This window comes from Syngnathus leptorhynchus, chromosome 7 (genome assembly GCF_054491065.1).
Source record: "Syngnathus leptorhynchus isolate UIUO chromosome 7, UIUO_Slep, whole genome shotgun sequence".
Lineage (NCBI taxonomy): Eukaryota > Metazoa > Chordata > Actinopteri > Syngnathiformes > Syngnathidae > Syngnathus > Syngnathus leptorhynchus.
Window position 1 is genome coordinate 9,191,042 of NC_141201.1, and position 20,847 is coordinate 9,211,888.

The 20,847-nt window shown below is 39.6% G+C and overlaps 1 protein-coding gene across 2 annotated transcripts in view; it reads left to right on the forward strand.

Moving 5' to 3' along the window:
* The window catches only part of kirrel3b (kirre like nephrin family adhesion molecule 3b), a 167,295-nt gene that overhangs the window by 90,416 nt on the left and 56,032 nt on the right, over positions 1-20,847 (forward strand). For both annotated transcript variants that reach the window (XM_085916572.1, XM_085916570.1), the window contains one exon: positions 17,669-17,818. In XM_085916572.1, coding sequence (XP_085772698.1) covers positions 17,669-17,818 — 150 coding nt within the window. The remainder of the gene's footprint in view (positions 1-17,668; positions 17,819-20,847) is intronic.

Genomic DNA, 20,847 nt, shown 5'->3' on the forward strand with positions numbered 1-20,847 from the left:
ACTGAATGTTCACGTCACTACTCACACTTTTCACACCCAAATATGTGGAGTCTCCACTCACACAGACTCCCCCATGGCTAAGGCAGCTGTTTGCTTTAATCACTTGCATTACAGTAAGCATATCCCTGGAGGGTAGCACTTCAAGATGAAGTTGAATGCTTCCATCCTACCATGTTAAAGCATTTGTAGCATCCTATGTATCCATCACCATGCAAATGCAACATTGGACAAAAAATAAATGTAGGTCACTGAGGGTTCATGTCAGATCTTATCATGCACTAATGCTGCAAAGTTGTTCACAAGGTGAATCTGCAAAAGTAGTTGCAGTGTTTTTTTTATGTATTCTTGATCGGAGCTGGAGTGCCTGCAGATAAGAGGGGCCTCTGTTTGGGTGGCTGCATAATGAGAACAACTCAAATGACAGCAATTTAACAGAATGGCACTCAGTAAAGCAAACAAAAAAAGCCTCCAAGGCCAAATACACCATTTGTAATTTGGATAATAATGATCACAAATGATCAAATGGTTGAAAAATATATCTATATAAATCTACACTACCATACAAAAGTTTGGGGTCACTCTGAAATATATTTATTTTTAAAATAAAATAGCTATTTTTCAATGAGGATAACATTAAAGTAATTAGGATTACAAGCTATACAATGTTAATGTGGTAAATAATTCTAGCTGCAAACGTCTGTTTTTTAATGCAATATTTACATAGGTGTATAAATGTCCATAAAGATTTTTTTTGGGGGGGTGAAATTGTTTGAGCAAAATGATTGATATTATTGAATAATCTTTGCTCAGGTCTATTGGAGAGAGTACGTAATAGGTAAACTGAAAAGTACATCCGCACTACGTGAGTTATTACTGGGATTGTTTAACCCAACACAGCACATGAAGTGCATTTTTGCCATACTTTATTTTCTTTTGTCAGCAGTTGCTGTGATTTACTCTCAAATACTTAAAACGCTGTGGTTGCGCTCCAAGTTTTAGCACCATCCTGTTGCCTGAGACCGTAAAGTACAGCTCATTCAACTGTGAGTGGAGACCCTATTGTGTGCATGTGTTTGTGTGCGTGTGTGTGTGTGTGTGTGTGTGTGTGTGTGTGTATGTGTGTGTGCGTGTGTGTGTGTGTGTGTGTGTGTGTGTGTGTGTGTGCGTGCGTGTGCATTTGTCAATGTTGGCAACACTTAAATATGTGTGGGTTGCTGCATGCCTGTTAGATGAGGTGTCCTGGCTGTGCCAGAATGCTCTGTGGCAACGTCTGCTACCCTGTTGTGCTCCAGGTAATAGCTGACATTTCTTCATTTGTGTACTTAATTGCTGATTTACACTGCCGCTAATGACATGTGAAGTCAGATCCAGATTCTGTAATGGGTAAGGGAATCTAGCCAGAGGTGTCCAAACAGTTCACGCTTGTGCTTCGTCTTCCTTGCATCCCTTCTTTCCCATTCTGTCTCTTCCACACCTCTGTCACTGGCTGACATCCTCTCTGCATCCTTTATTTATGCACTCTTTCATCAGTATGGAGTTCTCCTGACAAAATGCCAAGTCATATTGTCACGAAAGATCAGAGATGAGTTTATCTCTGGCACTGACTACACTTTGCCTTTTTTATTATAAATGTATTTCACGGTCTTCTCGTTCATCCAATTCCACCTTTAGATGACTTGACCGTCCCTTTGTGCTGAGACAAACCAACATTTTAGAGATCAGTTGGCTCGAATGGAAAGCAGGCGCATGGAACTCGAGTCAATAGCTCAGCTGTGATAGACACTAAACAGTCACGTTCATGATCGTTTCCCCTTGCATTTAGGTAGGATTATGAATTTCTGAAGAAGAGCACAATGTTTTGTTTAGGATTATGGATTGAATGAACATTTCCATATGAATTGTATCCCAATCAGCAGCATAATACAGTTAAGGCCATTAGAGCTTGCCGCCATCTTCCTTTCCATATCCGTCGTGGTTATGAGCTGGGGACAAAGAGATAGCCAGTGAGATCATCCATTCATTATAGCTTAAGACTCAAGCTATTTCCTGGAAATGAACACACAATGGGCTGTGATATATGGGATTCCCTCTTCCGTGTAAAAGCAATCTAAGTGTCCTTTATGATTTCATTCTAAATCCCTTGTCCTTGTCTCGTGCAACCAAACAGTGAGGCAAAATGACGGATGGTCTTGTGAGTGTGAAGAAAGCGGAATACTTTGTTTATCATCCACCAATGTTTTGTGGAGGAAGGGTTTGCTAATAATTATGCTGAAACAGATGTTATATTGTCCTGCGATTGGCTGGCGACCACTTCAGTGTATACCCCGCCTACCGCCCGAAGACTGTTGCAATAGGCTCCAGCATACCCACAATCCTTGTGAGGATGAAGCAGTTCAGAAAATGGATGGATGGATGGACGGACGGACGGAAGGACTGACGGACGGAAGGACTGACGGACGGAAGGACTGACGGATGGATGGACGGAAGGACTGACGGACGGATTTGCTCTTTGCATACCACTTTCTTTTCAAAGGATGTGCTTTGCCTTGGTTGGTTCATTCGTGATAGCTCAAATATATACTGTTGACCTTTGGGAGTCATAGTGAAGGGGTTACATAGTTGCCTGGTGCTGAAATATGGGTACTTACTCAGTCCAAGCACTATTAAGGTCATAGTCAAATCACGTTTTGGGTAATATCTTAAAAACACACTGCTACTATAATCTGTATCACATCTCAGTTAAGCCAATCCACTTCAATTTACTAGCCCAAGGTGAATTGGAAATTTCAAAGTTGAAAGTGGAAGAATGTAATGCCATTAATGCTACCCAATCGACACAATTACGTTTCTTTATCATTTCTTTTTCACCACTTCAGCCTGTTTAGGATGACAAATGAGATGGAACCTTTAACAGCAGATTTTGGGAGAGGGGTACACCTTGGACTGGTCACTAGATACAGTATCACATCAACATGAATTATAATAAAATTAAAACATTAATTAACATTTACTTAATGGCATGTTTATTTTTCAGGTTTTGTAGTCTCACTAAAACCCCTGTTTGCCTTACCCTATACCTTTATTTAATTTTCTTCCATCTGTTTTGTTCCCATGCAAGACTAACATAAAGCAAAACAAATCCATATATCTCCATGACACCAACACTCTTCTCACTACATTTCATTTGCTTCTTCTTAATCATGCTTTCATGCTAAATGGTTTGTAAATAATGAGTAGGTGTAAGATCTCTGTCTTCATCTTTGTCAGTCTTTCATTAGCAGTGTCAAAGCTCAATTAGAACAGTCCAAAAAGCCAGTTTGCTGAGGGCTCATTTGCTGGCTTGCAGCATAAAATGAGGATCACTGGATTACTTTGTTACTTTTCTGAAATTCTCTTGATCCGTCACATCATGGGAAAAAAATCACTTTGAAGACATTGGAGTAGGGGGACTTTTGTGTGAACGATAACAAATGATGTACTTGGAGAAGGTCGGAAGGAAGAACACAGAAGAAACATTTATGCGTCTCTTACGTCTTTAGATGAAATGTTCAATTTTGTCAGACATAGCTTTCAATGTCACAATGCCAACAGATGGCGTAACTACTGCGTAGATTCTGAAAAAGAAACATTTGAAAACAAGAAGAAAGACACACTTGCAAAAGAAATATCAAATTTGCCTGAATAATTGATTGACTCTTATCACCCAAATATCATGGGGCAGTTGAAACAGTCCTTGCTCCGTGAAACCGTAACTATTTTGCAAATATCCTGTAATTATCAAGATGCTTTTCTTTCAGCAGCACTGCAATAATGGATTATTTCGTGCACACAAAACGATGTAATCCACATAAACAAGTTATTTCAACTTCTCAAGGTTTGTTTTTTTTGTCTGCCACTCAGCAAGACAAACAACCTTCAAGTCTCCGAACACATATGCAAGCACACATCTATGGACAAAATGTGTTTTTGTAGGTGTGTATTTGTGTTTTTAGGCACACAGCCTTTGATGGGATTAATACTGATCAATAAATGCATCTGTAACAGGATTAGGACTGGAAAGATGGTGACATTCAAGGCGCTGTTTGGCACTTGATTTTCACATTGTGTTGAGAAAGTCATGCTCTGGTATATTCTTAGAGATCAGATTGATGTTTCCTATTTTTGAATTTAGTATTTAATTTTCCTTGACGTGGCTGTGTTGGGGGAAATTTACTTCAGGTGAGTTACACGAATTATGTGTTCCTCACAGGCTAAGGTGACTAAACTAGTCAAGCTTAGTCAAGTCGGTATCATGCTGTAAGATTTGAAAATTGCTCACATTTATTTTATTTACCGTATTTTTCGGACTATAAGGCGCACCAGACATTATGGTGCACCTTCAATGAATGGCCCATTTTAAAACTTAATTAATGCATCATGTCAGATTTTTATTCCTAAACAAATCATTGTCCATTTTATCTTTTTTATTTCAACTTCAGACGCAAAAAAATACTTTATAATAACAAAATAATGATCCATAGTCTTTTTGATTCATCGTCTTCAGCGGGCCACTTATGATTGATTTCATGACAATGCTTCGGGCCGGTTTAGATTTAGCAATTTGGTCAATATATAAGGTGCACCGGACTATAAGGCGCACTATCAGCTTTTGAGAAAACATTAGGTTTTTAGGTGCGCCTTATAGTCCGGAAAATGCGGTACTGTTACTAGCCTTCTGCCATTCTGGTTTAGGAGAATATACTGTAGTAGGATTTTCTCAGGGGACAAGTACAAATCAGTTAAACGAAAAATGTGCCTCAATAAATGTTTAGAAACAATTTTTTAAAGATGAAATGCTATCATACTACACTAAAAAGTTAAATACAACTGAGCGACTTGGAGAATAATTTGTTGATGTACCACTAGAGTGAGCCTCCTTAGCACAGTTTGAGTAAGTGGTATTTTATCAATCCAAGTATTCTGACATGTTCTGTGTGGTAACAGTGGGATGTCTCCACAGTGAGGACTCGTTTGTTAAAGGTCACATTGTCAAGTCTATCTCACTTAACCTGACCTTTAATATCCTAACATTATCTCCATTTATTACAACAAAAGAGCCAATCCATTGAGGTCATGTTACATCTACATGTTGCTGGGCAGTTTCAACGTATGTCTGTGTGGAAGCCTTGCAGATTTATTTTTCCTGAGATCCCAACTGGCATCTTGCCCAGGAATGCTACAAAATCTGGGACTAACCAGGCAACTGCAGCTAAAGAATATAAACAAGGTTAACTCGATGAGTGCAGTTCAGTCGCAAGGCAAAAAAAGATTATGCAGGAGGACGCTGGAACTGTCCAGTAAAAGTGAAAAATGACAAAAAGACCTCTATATGTGTCTTGAGTAAGTACTTTTCAGCACCCGCTTTGGCTAACAAAGATTTTCAAACAGGATTTTCATGTGATGTAATCTGGGATTATAAATCTTGAGTGAGAACTCATTCTCGCAACTGGAATTGTCTGTTTTTTTTCAATGATTTATTCTCAGTTTCTGTGTTGTGCCTTCATGTGTTATTATACCCAAAGAGCTAATTAAGATGAAGTCCAAAGGTGTCAATAAGCCTAATCATTGGTTGACTGTGACCGCCCAAGATTTCCAAATGAGAAACAAATTTGGCTAAGAATTGATTATGAAAAATTAGAAAATAAAAATATAGAGATCAGTGTTTTTTTAACTCTTTATTTTATTTTTTAAAGCAATGTCAGAATATTACTATTATAAGAAAAAAAGTCAGATATCCAATCAGATAGGACTTGAATAAAACTGCATGTCCTGGGTGTGTGAAAGCAGTCACTTCCTCATGTAAAGACTATGGAGTTCATTTACAAAGCCGCTAACATCAACTCCATAACTGCAGAACGATTTCTGGCAATTTACATGCCAGACATATTGAAATTAGTTTGCACATGGCAGAAATGTTTTTGGGTAAAGTTGTAGAGGTAGCATAAGGAACAGTATCAGGGTTCAAAGCTCTTACACCACTGGGATCTGAATTATGGCCTCAGGCGTTGCTGTTGGCAAAAAAAGAAGAGGGTTCAAGGGGGGGTTTAAAAAAGGGAGATGAGCGGTTTCGAAAGGGGCTCTTTTTATGTCTATAGAGTCAAATAACTAGACTGCTGAGTTCTTAGATGTGTCGAATTGCACCAGGGGAGAGTAAGAGACCTGGGAGACACTAACCTGAGATTAGAGGTACCTGAACCTCGGCATCAAGCCTCTGCTATGATCCGATGACAACTTCTCTATTCTGACTCTGATTCCCCTAACTGTACAAATTACGGGATCGTCCCAGTCCAGCCTGGATGTGTTGACACTGATTGACACCAGTGCAACGGTCAATGTGCAGTTGAACCTTTCTATTACAAGTACCACAAGGGGTTGTCAGTAGCTCAGGCGGTAAAGACATTCCCATGGGGCCTGGGGATTCACTTGGAAGATTCACAGAAAGGCAAAGAAGTAAAAATTCTAAGAAATTTATTGAAATATTGAACAGTTGGACAGGCACTTTCAAAAGTTTAGAGATGGTCAAATTAATTTTGCCTGTAACGTCTACAGTAAATTTTAAATTAATCCTGAAATTTCACTCGTAAAACATACATATATGTTGAACGTTTTGCTTGTTTATCATCATTTTCTGCCAAATTGAAAAGAATAGAGCCATTCAACAAAAAACATAAAGTAGACAAATCATATTTGTTGTGCAAGATAAGATGGCGGCCAGAGCTGTGTCCCGAACTTGACGCTTCAATCTTGCAATTTATCCTGGTCAGCAACACAATAATCTTTGGGTTGGATCATTCCAAAGACAAATAATATGAATATGGCAAGATGAGATCAATACAGCGGTTTCGTTTCAGTCTAGTATGCACAACTGTAGTCTCGTCAAACAGGTGGTAGCAATGTTGCCATGCTTACCGCTTCGGTCTCAGTGCCAAGCAAGCCCAATTTAATAACCCCTACCCCACACCCACCGCCGTCTGCCGTGTGACTGAGCAGCACTAAAAAGCAAGCAAGCAGCCGGCTCGGATCTGCCCGCCCACCAATACGTGCACAATGTGTGCAAGAATGACAACAGCAAAAGATGTGGAAATGACTTTTTTTTTTTTTTTTTTTTTTTTTTTTTGGTGATAGGTTTCCTAATACCCATTGCTATACTCTTTCCCAAAAGTGAAAATGAAACTCCCTTTTTGAGGAAGATTGACATAAAATGAGGTTGGAGTCGAAGGTCATATCATAAAATATCTTACCTGTGTCACATTTTTGATTCCATATTGGTTTACGGCGAGATAATATATATATATATATATATATATATATATATATATATATATATATATATATATATATATATATATATATATATATATATATATATATATATATATATATATATATATATTTTTTTTTTTTTTTTTTTCCCTGTGGGAGGAAGCAGGAGTAATTGGAGAACCCACTGGGAAAGATTTCAGAGCTTTCCCACTGTGAGCCAACGGGACTAAAGGCTATTACACATCCACTCAGCTGCTCCACAGGACTCACTTTAAGATTTGCATTTATTTATTTATTTATTTATTTTCGGTTCCAAAAACTAAAACTGTTGTTTCTCTGTTTATAAACTAAATTGATTGTATTTTTGCCAAGAGGATGATGTATTTCTCTTGAAGTTCCACTTAGGATGATGAGTTGATTTATATGTACCATAGGTCATTTGATAAATGACTGTTTAGAAAAGAGAATTGCAAATTGTTGATTTTTTTTTCTTTCAATTAGTTTCTGGGCCTTTTGCCTACATTATTTCTGGCGAACCTTTTCCTATCGTTACCCTCCCATTTATATTACTGCCCTAAGTCGCCCTAAATCCGATGACTGCTGTGCCTCACACAGCTGTCCACTTTGATGGCGTTTGCTAATGTACTGTAAATGGCATAAAATATGTCAAGCTTAGTCCTGTGCCAGCTCTCGCTTTTACATCATTTTTACACCATTTTCTGAATCCGCCATTTATTTATATGAAGGCAGATGTGATTTTATGTCCTCTGCTCGGCTGTATAGTGCTACTTTGGAATGCAAATGAAGCTTTGATTGAGAGATTTCCATGAAAGAGGTGTTGTGTACGGGGTGACAGTGAGTGTGAAAGCACGTCCAAGGCGACTGGGGATGTTGGGTATTCGGGGCGGAGGGGGGTGTGATGCGCTGTGGGCTGTCTGGAGCTTGATGATGTACTGCTGTAAAAGTGGAAGTCTGGGAGAAGAACAGAGGATATGCCGCTGTGCTTTTAACTCAGGGCCCGTCCGTGATGTACAGACTGTGCAGGCAGTCAATTTCATCTGGTGCACTTGCCTATTATAAAAATCACATAGCCGTTTTAAAACGAGCAATAGTTCCTTCTCATTTTCACCGCTTAAGAGACATTCTCTACACCTCTCTTGAAAATCATTTAAGGACAAATGCCCAGGAACGGCTTTTGGGGGGGATTCAGATCAAATTAGAGCAGTTATTGCCTGCTTACGGCCTCATGTGCACTTAAAAATAGAGTGCATGCTTAGCTCTCTGTTGGCATGTATAATGGCATCTCACAGACTGAAATGGATCTCTTTATTCTTGTTTGTGATAGTGTCCTTTTAGGAGAGGTGTGCCATTATGTGCCAGTAGTTCCTGTGGCTCCTTCTTTATGTCAGTGCTTTCTTCGTCACCTCGATAATGCCTATTCAAACAGCATTGCACCACTTGACAGGTTCCCTAACCTGGGGAGGGCCTTCCTCGTCACTAGTGTACATATTTGACTAATGCAGCATAAATGGCCTGCACAAATGGCTAGAATCTGGGCGAATTCAACATTTATGATCTTCACCATCATTGACCTGTTTTTATGGGAGAAGCCGCTGACAGTTTACAACCTACTAACCAGACAGGTGTTAAGTTCAATAGTCCCCCAATGGCACTACTGAGGTTGTTAAATAGCTATTCCTTTTCATTCTCTTTTTTTACCAGAGTGTGGAAATATTGAAAGCAAATGAAAGCACTGATAGATTTATCCCACTCTTGACGTTTTACCAAGGTTGATTTGGCAGACACTAGAGGAAAATATGAATGTTGTGGGTCTCACATTGAATCCCTCCATCATCCTTTGAAAGTGACACAACGGCTCAGTAACCCTCCCCTGATCTGTTACCTCTCAGAGAGCCGTGACTGCTTCAGTGCAGTAGCATTTGTGAGGTGGTGGTGAAATGCCTAATGAATACACAAAGGCTTTGAGCGGATAGATTTTTCAACAGTCTGAATAAGTATTGATGAACTAACTTGACACCAAAGAAGGATTTATGCACAGCCTTTTAGGCTTATGTTTTGGAATAAGTTGAAACAATGCCTACTACATCTTATTGCTAATGACACGGACCAGTCACAAATTTTAACAAGATATCTAATATGTAAGCCTGTATGAATAAATAACCTTTAGAATGATATTGATTTCACTTGCAATTTGGTGTGAGGTATTCACATGATTGCTCTAGTTTTTCTAGTTTTAATACTTATGTAAAAAAAAAAGTTTATTCCTATAATGGAGTTCTGCACATTTTACTTTAACAAAACTAATGAAAACTGAAGCTAAAATGTACTTAATTTTTGTTAGCGATGGGAAAATTAACTTCCAATTTTGCCTCAGGAACCTGATATTTTCTCCACTCTTCGACATGGCACTGTTGGTTCCACGAAAGGGTTTTCAGAGATCTCATTTAACAAGAAAGATGGCAAATGCTACTAAATAATTAATTGGAATTTGTCAAATCCTTTTTGTTTATTTCACTGAAATATTATTAAAACCTGCAATAAGGAAGCCATGCAGCCATTTTCAGGTGTGTACCCAAAAACAACGTAATTCTACGTTGAAGGTACAAAAATGTAATCTTAGCTCACTTGACAATAGATAAGACACATCATATTTGTTAGGTTTACATGCATTAATGTAAAGGCACTTTGTGTAATGGCCATGGCTGGGCCGCTGTCACTTGTGATTTAACCTGGCACTTTGGCGGTGGTGAGCTGCTACTCCAAATCAAGGCTAAGTGGAGGATTCATCAGTGGGCTGTCGAGATGAAACACTCGCCCAGCGGGGACAGGGAGATGAGGCCCTGATTGGGACAAATATGTCTCCCCCTGGAGTCAGCTCTCATTCACCGGTCTGTGCACCATCTGAAAGAAAGAGAAATGTTTTGATTAGGGGTCTCTTTCAATGTCACAGCAGCCCACAATGAAGAACGAGGTGAGGCTGTCTCTGAGGGAAGCAAATAGTTGAGGAGGATGAGAGGCAAATGGTTGTCTCCACTGTAGGGAGGGTGTCAAATTCACAGAAAGCCCAGAAAAAGCCTTACTGTTAATGGTGCCACATTCCTTCTTGAAAGAACATTTCAATTTGGTGTTTCTTTTGCTGTGATGAACTATTTCTTTTCATAGTCAGTCAATTAAGTTACATGTAGCGCCAGGTGTTGTCATCTCAGCAGGGAATTTTCCATGCCTTTTAATTTACATGAATGTCACTGACACACTCCATAAAGTATGATTATATATATGTGTCTTTCATAATTGATCATAAATTTAACTGTGAGTATTTTATTAAAGATATTTCTCAAACAATAATGAGAATACACCAAGTTACAATTTCAACTCCAACAATAGAATTGAAATCATTAGCTGCTGTATCCTGGGAGAAATGGAGAATATTCTTTTCAGCATTTCAGTCTAATGCATTTTTGAAATTCTTTCACTTTTACAGTGCTAACCATGCATTCATTCAACCCTCCTAAACCATTGCCCATTTGGAAGAAAACATTAAGCTCCGTAACACAATTTCTAGTCAGGTTTAAAAAAAGTAACATAGAAACAAGGATGTGAACATGACTGAAGTGCATGTGCATTAGATGTAATATCAAGCCCCTCAATGCATTATGATCCATATTATGCATTCATTCCCATTCAATCTGTCACCTTTAAACAACTACATTCTATATCAGTGAAGTATTATTGAAGTAAAGGGCATGATGCTACATGTCCCGTTGAACCAAACAATTCTCAGTTTTACATTATTTTAATCTCCTGGGACCTTAATGAACATGAACAATCCCAGTGGCCACATTCTAAAAGCCCCTCAACATTTTCCTTCTCACAAACAAGTTTTCCTTGCAAATCCTCAGGTGCCTAGATGCTCGGTAAACACTTGAGTGTTTGCTCTAGGGCAATAGCCCACGTGGAATTGAGTACTGCCAACAAATGCTGCCACAAATACTGCAGCGGGAGACGCAATGAAGAAGTGTAAGTTGACAAAGAAATGATGTAAGGATAGAGCCGAGAGACAGAAGCGACGTTTCCTATTCCATCAGAAGCAATCTCCTAAACGCCTTATACACTCTTTGGCCCTCCCTCATTTGCATCCCTTTTATGCTCCCCACCCCTCTTGCCATTAGGTAGAAGTAATGCCTGAAAATGTACTGTCATTTTGAAAAGTGTCTGGATTCATTTCCCTGCACTCTTTTAATCAATACCTACCAAGAGCGATGGGTTACGTGGCTTCTATTTATGCTAAATATAACGTGTGAATAGTTACTGTGGAGACAAGAGCTGTGGCTTTATAATAGTAATTACAATCAACGGTGAGACGAAGCTCACATAAGCCCGGTGAAGGCGCTTCTCTCCTGCCAGCTTAACAACCTTAAAGGCGGGTGCATTTCATGCAAAGACTTAGAGGATTTTGTTTGTTTTATGCTCTTATTTGAGGATTTCATTTCAATGGATGCCTTATGACCTTTGGACCAATATCTACGGAAGCGGTCTGAAAAAAAATGCAGCCAGAAGAGATGTAATAATCCATTTGCGACCCATGATATTCAAGCCTCTGATGTCCATGAAATCTCACTTCCTCTGGCCGTGTAGCTAATGATAAAGTGTGTGCCTCGGAGGCCCTCCTGCTGTTGCCATTTGTAATTTATAGAAGTCATCATCTGAGGTGATTCATCTTGATTGAGCCTTGGCAACTGTCATGCACCACTAATGCACAGTGTGAGAAATGGTATAAATATGACTTGCACCAGCACCCGTGTTTGTCTTCCCAGCGTCATGAATTTGCATTGACACATTTTGCTCCTAATGACAGGCGTCATATTCCAGATAGGCGAATTGTGTTATCACTCGGCATTCAATGTGTGTTACGAGGGGATGGGCAGAATGGGAGGATTTAAACACAATGATGAGGAAGATAAAGTCACTACAATACATGTCCGCTCTAATTTGAGCGATAGGGCCTCGTGAATTATTCATAATTATTAGCCATTGTTGTTGGCAGCTACTTTGAGGAGCTCAAATTTTGATATTAATGAGTGTAACAAAAACCTAGTTTCACTGAAGGATTGGGCCTGGATCCATATCACAGTTTCTGCTGAAAGCTTGGCCAGAGACAGATTGGAATGGTTTCAAGTCCAGCTTCAGAATTGAATTAGAAATGATAATAATTTCAATAAACACCACAAAGCATGTAAAATGTGTTCCTTGGCAAATACTTGAAGCTTTGTCAATGCTGCATCTTGCCTCTTGGCGGCTTGAAATTTCTCTGGTCTTGTGTATATTTTATTACTTCCCAGCCAGTGTTAATGGTAGTTTCTGGGCTTTGTTTGGCCTAAACGTTCACCAATGCAATTTAAAACTCCCTTTGTGTACAGTACTTGCATGCCTCGTGCTTTTGTTATGGCTGGCAGAGTATTTTCATTTGAGGCATGTCACTTTCATCAGAATCATTGACTGCTTTTACAACCGACTAAATATCAGATCAACACTGCTTCATTGTTTGTTTTTTTCATGTGCACTTTGTAAGCTTATAGTGTTTGATCAGAAATTCTTTGTAAGTTGGCCAATTTAATGAAAATGCCAACATATAATGTCTAAGGCTCTATCCTGAACCACGAATGATTGTATTTTCAAAGGCAACACGTGCTCACATCAGAGATCATCATGGTTCGTTCAAGGTCCCAAATATTTACCAAATTTTCGCCTGTACTTTTCTTGTCGCAAGAGAGTTTTGTTCCAAATTGCTAAAACCACCATCTACAATTTGTAGTTAATTAGTAGTTAACAGGGGTGGTAATGGCCATTGACAATTTCGTGTGATTCCCAAATGGCCAGTTCATCTCAGGGCCATTCACCCCCCACCACTCTTGCCGAATATGTTTTGATGTCCAATCCCCCCAATCCCAGTACACAGTTATGTTTCAGCACATGAGGCCGGTCATTCGTCAGTAATACGTAATATGATTGGAGTGTGCAGAATATCAATAACATAGATCATCACAGATCATCAAATGTGTTTAATTAATAAGAATTACTGGTTAACTTATGTGATGAGTCCATGGTCCTGCACATTTTATAATATCATAAAACGTAATTGACGGAAGAGTAAATTTAATGGCCCCAGATATGATGAATGTTCCAAATCTTTTGCGAAAATTAATGGCAAAGGTATACTTTCACAAACATGAAAGGATGGATAAATATTTCAGCCGCACTGATTTTGCTATAATCAAGCGCCTCAATCAGAATTCTATGTGCAGAGTGGGTTGATGCACACTGGATTTCTGACTAATCAGGGTCTGGAGATTGAAAGACAAGGATAGACATTTATGCCTCAGTGGAAAAGAGGGAAGGATTGGGAGGGTGCAAATTGGCGAGCTTTAGTGAGAAGAGACATATTCGTATGAAACAATAATCACACTTTGAAAGTACGTGTTTTTGTTTTTTGTGCAATGTGGTTCAAACAAAACCTGCTGACCCCCTGCTGTGAAAGATTATGAAGGTTTTTTTTTAGTTTTTTTTTAGTATTGTTCTTCCTGCCCTGTTGTTTATTTCAAAGCTGAAAACAACCAAGTACTGCCATCGTCTTGCTTGTAAATTATCCCCTTAGATGTATTCGAAAGCCATACCTCCAAATAGCTGTTAGTAAATGGCGAGAGCAGGGGGATAATAGTTTTTGATAATGATCTTGGCCTAAGCTTTAGTGCTGCATGGCCACATGGTGCACAGGCAACATGCTGATTATTTCTCTGGCCTGAATGTGTGACTATAAACAGCATTTCCAAGCTGAATTGATTGACTTCAGCGATGAATTTGGGGGCAGTTAGCCCTAAGGAGAAAATAGCCCTGGCATGTGCTGAAATGGCAACAGCTATTCAACAGCAAACAAATTATCTGAAGTGAAACAACAACAGGCAATGCAAAGTACCAGCTTGTGTCACAAATATGGGTGTGTAAAGTCTGCATCCCATCTGAAATAACTCCTTGTAAACATTGTCTGGCCTTGATGTCCATCCACTTTGGATCATCTGATTGATCTGTATGATTACTGTGATAAACATATTTAATTTGACATTCAATTGATGCCATGAACCACTTGTCATTTCTTACAACTTGTAACTTGCGGTCACTGTTACAGGTAGATTAGATGAAAAACAAAACTATCAAAAATGGTTCAATTATATTTAAAAATGCCCCAAGATGAGTTATTCAAATCTAAATGACATTTTTAATATTTTGGGCAACAAAAACAAAACTGTAAAACACTGTTAAATTATATTAAAATATGCCCCACGATGAATTATTCAAATCTAAAGGACATTTTTTAATATTTTGGGCAACAATCGGTTGAAAATATTGAATTGTTGCAAAGTTAATATGTGATAGCTCCCAACAAAGTAGTACGTTTAAGGCGGGTCTGTTTTATTAATTTATTTCTTTATTTATTAAGCCTTCTGTTGGACTTGCCATATTCATGTGAATTGTTTTGACTCTGCTTGAATAATTTTATTTTATAGACAATCATTTCATCATTTTCTTCAATATTAACCTTTGATGTTGATGTCCATCAAAATGCCGGTATTAAATCCTTCATATAATGGCTGATTTCCTGCTGTCTTTTGTCAGAATAATTTCTAATTTTTGAAGATTTAATCTGCGGTTACGTAAAATCCATTTTTGAAATGTTCTAAATATGCTTGCCTGCGAATGACCAAAAAAGCAAACTGAGGACTATGACCTTGACTGTCTTTGTGAACTAAATAGGGTTGGCAAACAGATCATTGTAGAAATCTGTGGGGTTTCTTACGGGGAAAAGGTAACTGTGATGATAGATAATGTTTTATCAAACAGATGGGGAAAAAAAAGCACAATGCATGATTTAGCAAATCCAAATTGCTGAGGAAAACATTTATCTGATAGTGTCACTAATCTCCTCTCCCTGTGGGTGGTATATGCACATGAAGTCCTGTTTGTGCTGCTTTGCACACATAAACCAACAAGATTGTTCTATTCTGTAGACTCTCAACTTCTATAATCAAGAGCCCCTTGCAAATTGGAAGGTCTGATCATATCCCGTTGTAACCACCTTTCCATGACCATTTGTCTCTCTCCGACCTACCTGCTTTTCCTCATTAGGGTTGCTGGCATGCTAGGGACAATCTGAGTTGCTTTTGGAATAAACATCGTACACACTGGACTGGCTGCTAGCCAATTGCGGCCATGTTCTTTATTTTTTCATTGATTTGGATTTTAGATAGTAAGATCACATAATTCCTCAACCAGTTTTCACAAATCTTTGTTTAACTATAGAGATTGGCCATAGGGGGGGAGGGGACTCATTCTCTCACCTGATCACATTGGGCCGCTGGTCTCTTCCAGTGAGTTTGCTGTAGACTAGTGAGTGTTCCATCACTAGAGTCCACTTTCACTGATACACTTAAGGGCCAACCTGGGTCATTTAGTCAAGGAGTGACAGCAATTGTTTGGATTCTAGTTAAAACAAGCAGACCTCAATATCCTTTTAGCTTTCTCAATGTTGGCTTCAAGGGGAATGAAGTGTGTATTTGTTTGAAGAAAAAAAAACGTCCATTTGTTCAATCTGAGTCTTGGAGGCCTATTGGTTACTGTCAATATCAGGAGTCTCGAATTGATTGTGTGTGTGTGTGCGTGTGTGCGTGCGTGCTTGGGTGCGTGTGTGCGTGCGTGCTTAGGTGCGTGTGTGCGTGCGTGCTTGGGTGCGTGCGTGCGTGCGTGCGTGCTTGGGTGCGTGCGTGCTTGGTGCGTGCTTGGGTGCGTGCGTGAGTGCGTGCGTGCGTGAGTGCGTGCGCGCTTGGGTGCGTGCGTGCGTGCGTGCGTGCGTGCGTGCGTGCTTGGGTGCGCGCGTGCTTGGGTGCGTGCACGCACCACAGATGGAATGGAGCAAGGTGACCAAATGCAGCTTGGACCAGGGTTTATTGAAGGGAAGGGAGGTGGGCAAACAAAGACACAGGCGGGATAGAGACTCACGGCCAGCAGACAGGCAAACAGAAGTCCACTCAGACACGGAACAGATTCTGACCGTAAACCTCCACACAAGACCGGGGGTAAATGGACTAGCTGGACAAGAACACTAGGCACGGACACAGACGGAAAGCAACAGTAGACGCCGACCAGGAGAAACACGGTCAGGCTTTAAATACATGAGATAACAAAAGGGAGCAAGTGACAGACATTGAGGTGATGAAAGGGGTGTGGCTGAGGGAAGTTGCTGGCTGAGCGAGTGTGCCATTCTATCTTACAACAATGTGACTGTTTTGGGCATGTGTTTGTATTAAATATCACTCTATAGCACTTGTGTCAAACCCAAGGCCCAGGGGCCAGATATGGCCCGACACATTATTTTGTGGCCCGCGAAGATAAATTGTGCATCAAATTCGTGTCATTACTAGAATTGCAAATTGTTTTCACTTTTAATAATATCTTTTTTTTTATATTTGACCAGCTTTTACTCGTCTGATTTGAAAACGAGTTATTTGTCAGTTTGTTTTGCAGCTTTTACTGTATTTAATATGAGGTGCTCATACATTTATTTGAGTTGACAGTCATAATGGCCCTCCGAAAGAAGCTATCACTACAATGCGGCCCGCGAAAAAAATGAGTTTGACACCCCTGCTCTAAGGTGACCTATGTGGCATAAAAATCTAAAGACATTTTTTTTGATCGGCAGGTTACTCATAATACCACCACCCTCTACTATTGTCTCTACCCCTCTTCACCATAGTGGTTCCCATTAACAAACACTCTTCCGCTAATGGAGTTCACTGCACACCACTTTCTGCATGAATACGCAGCAGACAAGTGCAGCAGTAGTTGCGCAGATGGAATACATGGGTGCTAGCTTGACTTAATGTATGCCGTTGGAGCACTGTTGGGAGATGAGATGTTGTTATCTGTCGTGTGCACATGCCCAGCTCGGCTGTATGAGGAGGACATCCTTCATAAATGAACCAATTTGAGGTGGAACAGCTGTCTCTGAGTCTGCACTTCAGTTCTGAGATTACGCTTGACACCTTGGATGCTTGTATCTCATTTTTGCATCATGAAGTCCCGCATAACTCATTTGTTGCTTGTCCTCAAGAGTTCTTTCAACATGTTTGACAAGAGGTGTGTAGACTTAGAAAGTCACCTATGTTGCAATTCCCATTCATTTTCCCTTCTTTCTATTGAGCCATTTGAAAGAAAAAAACTCATTCTGAATTATCTCCTTTGAAAAAAAAAAATGTAATTACCTAATTTGCCTCTAATGTACTAAATTTGTCTTCAGGTGGAGAGTCCATGTTTTCCCAGCAGCCACAGGACTTGGTGGTAGTGGCTGGCCAACCTGTGACATTACCATGTTCTATCCCTGGTTACCATGGCGTTGTCCTGTGGATCAAAGATGGCCTGGCACTCGGTGTTGGCAGGGACCTCTCAGGTAAGGAGGACATATTTTAGGTCCCCTGTAGAAACCCATAACTAATAAAGCTCCATTTTGTGTGTGTGTGAGCAGAGAGCAAGAGAGAGGTAAAGAGAGAGAGAACGAGAGAACGAGAGAGAGAGAGAAAGAGAGAGGACAGGGAGTGATAAACACACGCATACACGAGCGCACCCACACAATCAATGAATGTCTCATCTGCCAAATATACAGTTGTAGACGAGGTGTTACATGAAATATCAATTAGTACATCACATTAACATTAATAACCAATTGTTCAATACTGCCTCCCTAATTATTGTTATTTAATTATCTAGCATTTTACAGAGAAGCTATAAACGCCTAACCCAATTGCACTCAAAATACATCATGTTTCCAATCCAAATTAATCTGCTTATCATCTAATTTAGTTAACAGATAGTGACCGCTTTACCGGTTTTTCAAAGATGTATGCATATTCAGCCTTGAGAGAAAGCGATCACACAACACCAAAGATTCAAGCAGTGATATACTGAATGAGAAAATCCGTTGAAGCATTGAATACCCAATTAATTGAACAAATTGTTTGTTAAATACGTCACCACATAATATGCTGCTCAATAGTTGTATGGAAGTTAGCAAATTAATTTGCTCATCCTTCAGCAATGACACCAAAGCATAGATGTTTCTAGCCCATTTTGGTGGGATGTTTAAGCACCACTGAATTGAATCCCAGCCCCCATAAAATAAAAAAATAAAAATGTTTTCTGTATGTGCATAAAAAAAATAAAAATAAAGTGCATAACCACACTGTACTCGGTTGAAACGTGGCATTTTAACAACAAAAATATAGCTTCACGATGTAGATGTATGCTTTGCCATGTCGCTATAACTCAGTGGAATCTAGGAGAGACCGGACCTCTGCCAAGGCAACAATCTTAATTTGGATGAGCACCAATTTGAACCCTTTCCTGGATACCCATCTCCTACATAATGGACACCTGACTTTTGTTATTTCCATCCATGCATTTTCCACTGCCAGGGTTCATTTCCTTCTCCAACAGGGAATTGATTTTTTTTTTTTACATTCTGCTGGTTACATTTAAAAGAAAGGGGGTTTGTGATTAAATTAACTTCCAAACAGAGATTGGTTCTGGGATTGGGTTCCCACTCTGTTTGATTATAACCCTACTTAAACTTTATATTAAAATATTGAGTCAACTTGAGAAAACCCAAATTGTTAGCCTGCACTAAGTTATAGTCCAAAAAATACTAGGCCTACTGGTAAAGGACAAACTTTTCTCAAATGCTCATCTACCAAATCTACCTATATAGATGCCATTATTTTCTTGTGAGTTGGTAATTTAGATTGATTCACATAAAGCATCGTTAGACATTCAAATACCTTTGCATGTCCTTGACTGACTAGAGTGTACTAGACAGTAACCTTGCAGTCCCCCCAGTCAGAGAGGTGAGCGCATATTTTGATTTTGTGCAATGGGAAAATTCATACAAAATGCCATCAAAGCCTCCGATCATATTTATGGAGTTATTTAAAAAATGTGGCGACAAGCTCTCCTTGCAAAAGCAACAAGATTTAATGAGTTTGTTGAGAGAGGCAGGTTGAGGTTGAAAGTTACAAGTTAGATCTACCCTATACTATATATCTAGTGATGGACAGTCCCGGGGAAAAAAAATAGTAAATTCCAAATGGCTCATTCTTTTCATGTTTCCAGAATGATGCAAAAGCAGTGCGATCTTTTTTCTTATCGCTGCAGTAAAGTATACAAGGTCTGGTATAGGGTGAAATAGCTGCCTGCTTGGAGAAGATAGCTCCCCCAAAATACGCTATGATACAGATTGAGTGCCTTGTATTCAGGCGGATGACATTTTCTCAAAATAAAGAGCACCGCAGCTGTCCCTTTTATCACTCCTGCCTACATAGACATTTGAGGCATTCTGCAGTTAAATAGTGATGGTACATGCAAGATGTACACAGTGAAAAGAAAGCGACAGCTGTATACATAAAAAGTGTGCCAAATCAAATGTTCCGTGCAGCATTTCAATGATATACGTCTGCTTGGCTATTCAGCGACAGAGGCTGCGTGTGCAATGGCGTGCTCCGTCTGGGACGAGCCGCCATTCATGGGTAAGAGTGATTAAAATGAGACAAACCGTCACAGTGCAGTACTCAAAATAAACAACACAAAAGCAAAGGATAACTCTGAATTTTCTACAATATATCATTTTTGTCATTCTGGTGAAGTAGGAAGTGAAGTAGGCCCTCAGAAAATACCAATCAGTGTCATAAATATGCATGACTAGCACACATCCTCTTTGTAGGATGATTGTGACTTCGAAAAAAACAACAACACCAAATTAATTCTTACTTGCACACATGGTAAAAGATGGAGAATGAAGTGTTTGTATCCCTGATGTGTATGGCGCTTGGCATATATGCAATTTATAAACAGAAGCTCTTGGGATGAAAATGTGACAGTTGGTAGAATTTCATCAGTGAGTGAAAGTACATGTTGTGCGTGTCCATGTGTGTGTTACGCTTCCTTTTATGCAAGCACTACGGGCACCAGTCAGCTGAAACCTGTTCCTATCCCCTCGTGTTTACATTGGGTGAAACACAGACTAGGTGAAATCTTTGACTCATTAGGCAATGCTTCAAGTGTGTCTTTGCTTACACACACAAACACGCACACCCACACACACACACACACACACACACACACACACACACACACACACACACACACACACACACACACACACACACACACACACACACACATCATTGATCCAGCCTCAAGACAAATCCATTTCCCTTAATGGATTCATTACTCCTTAATGGGCGTATTTTACATTGTTTGGTTTGGGTACCACATTACGACTCTGAAATTTCGCTGACTACAAAGATCAATGTCCCTGCGTACAAACACATCACATGTGCATCATCATCCGTCACCTGGTGCAGCGCCACGATTTTAGTTATACTCAGAACATTAATGATCATGTTGCCTATGTGGGGCAGAAAGGAA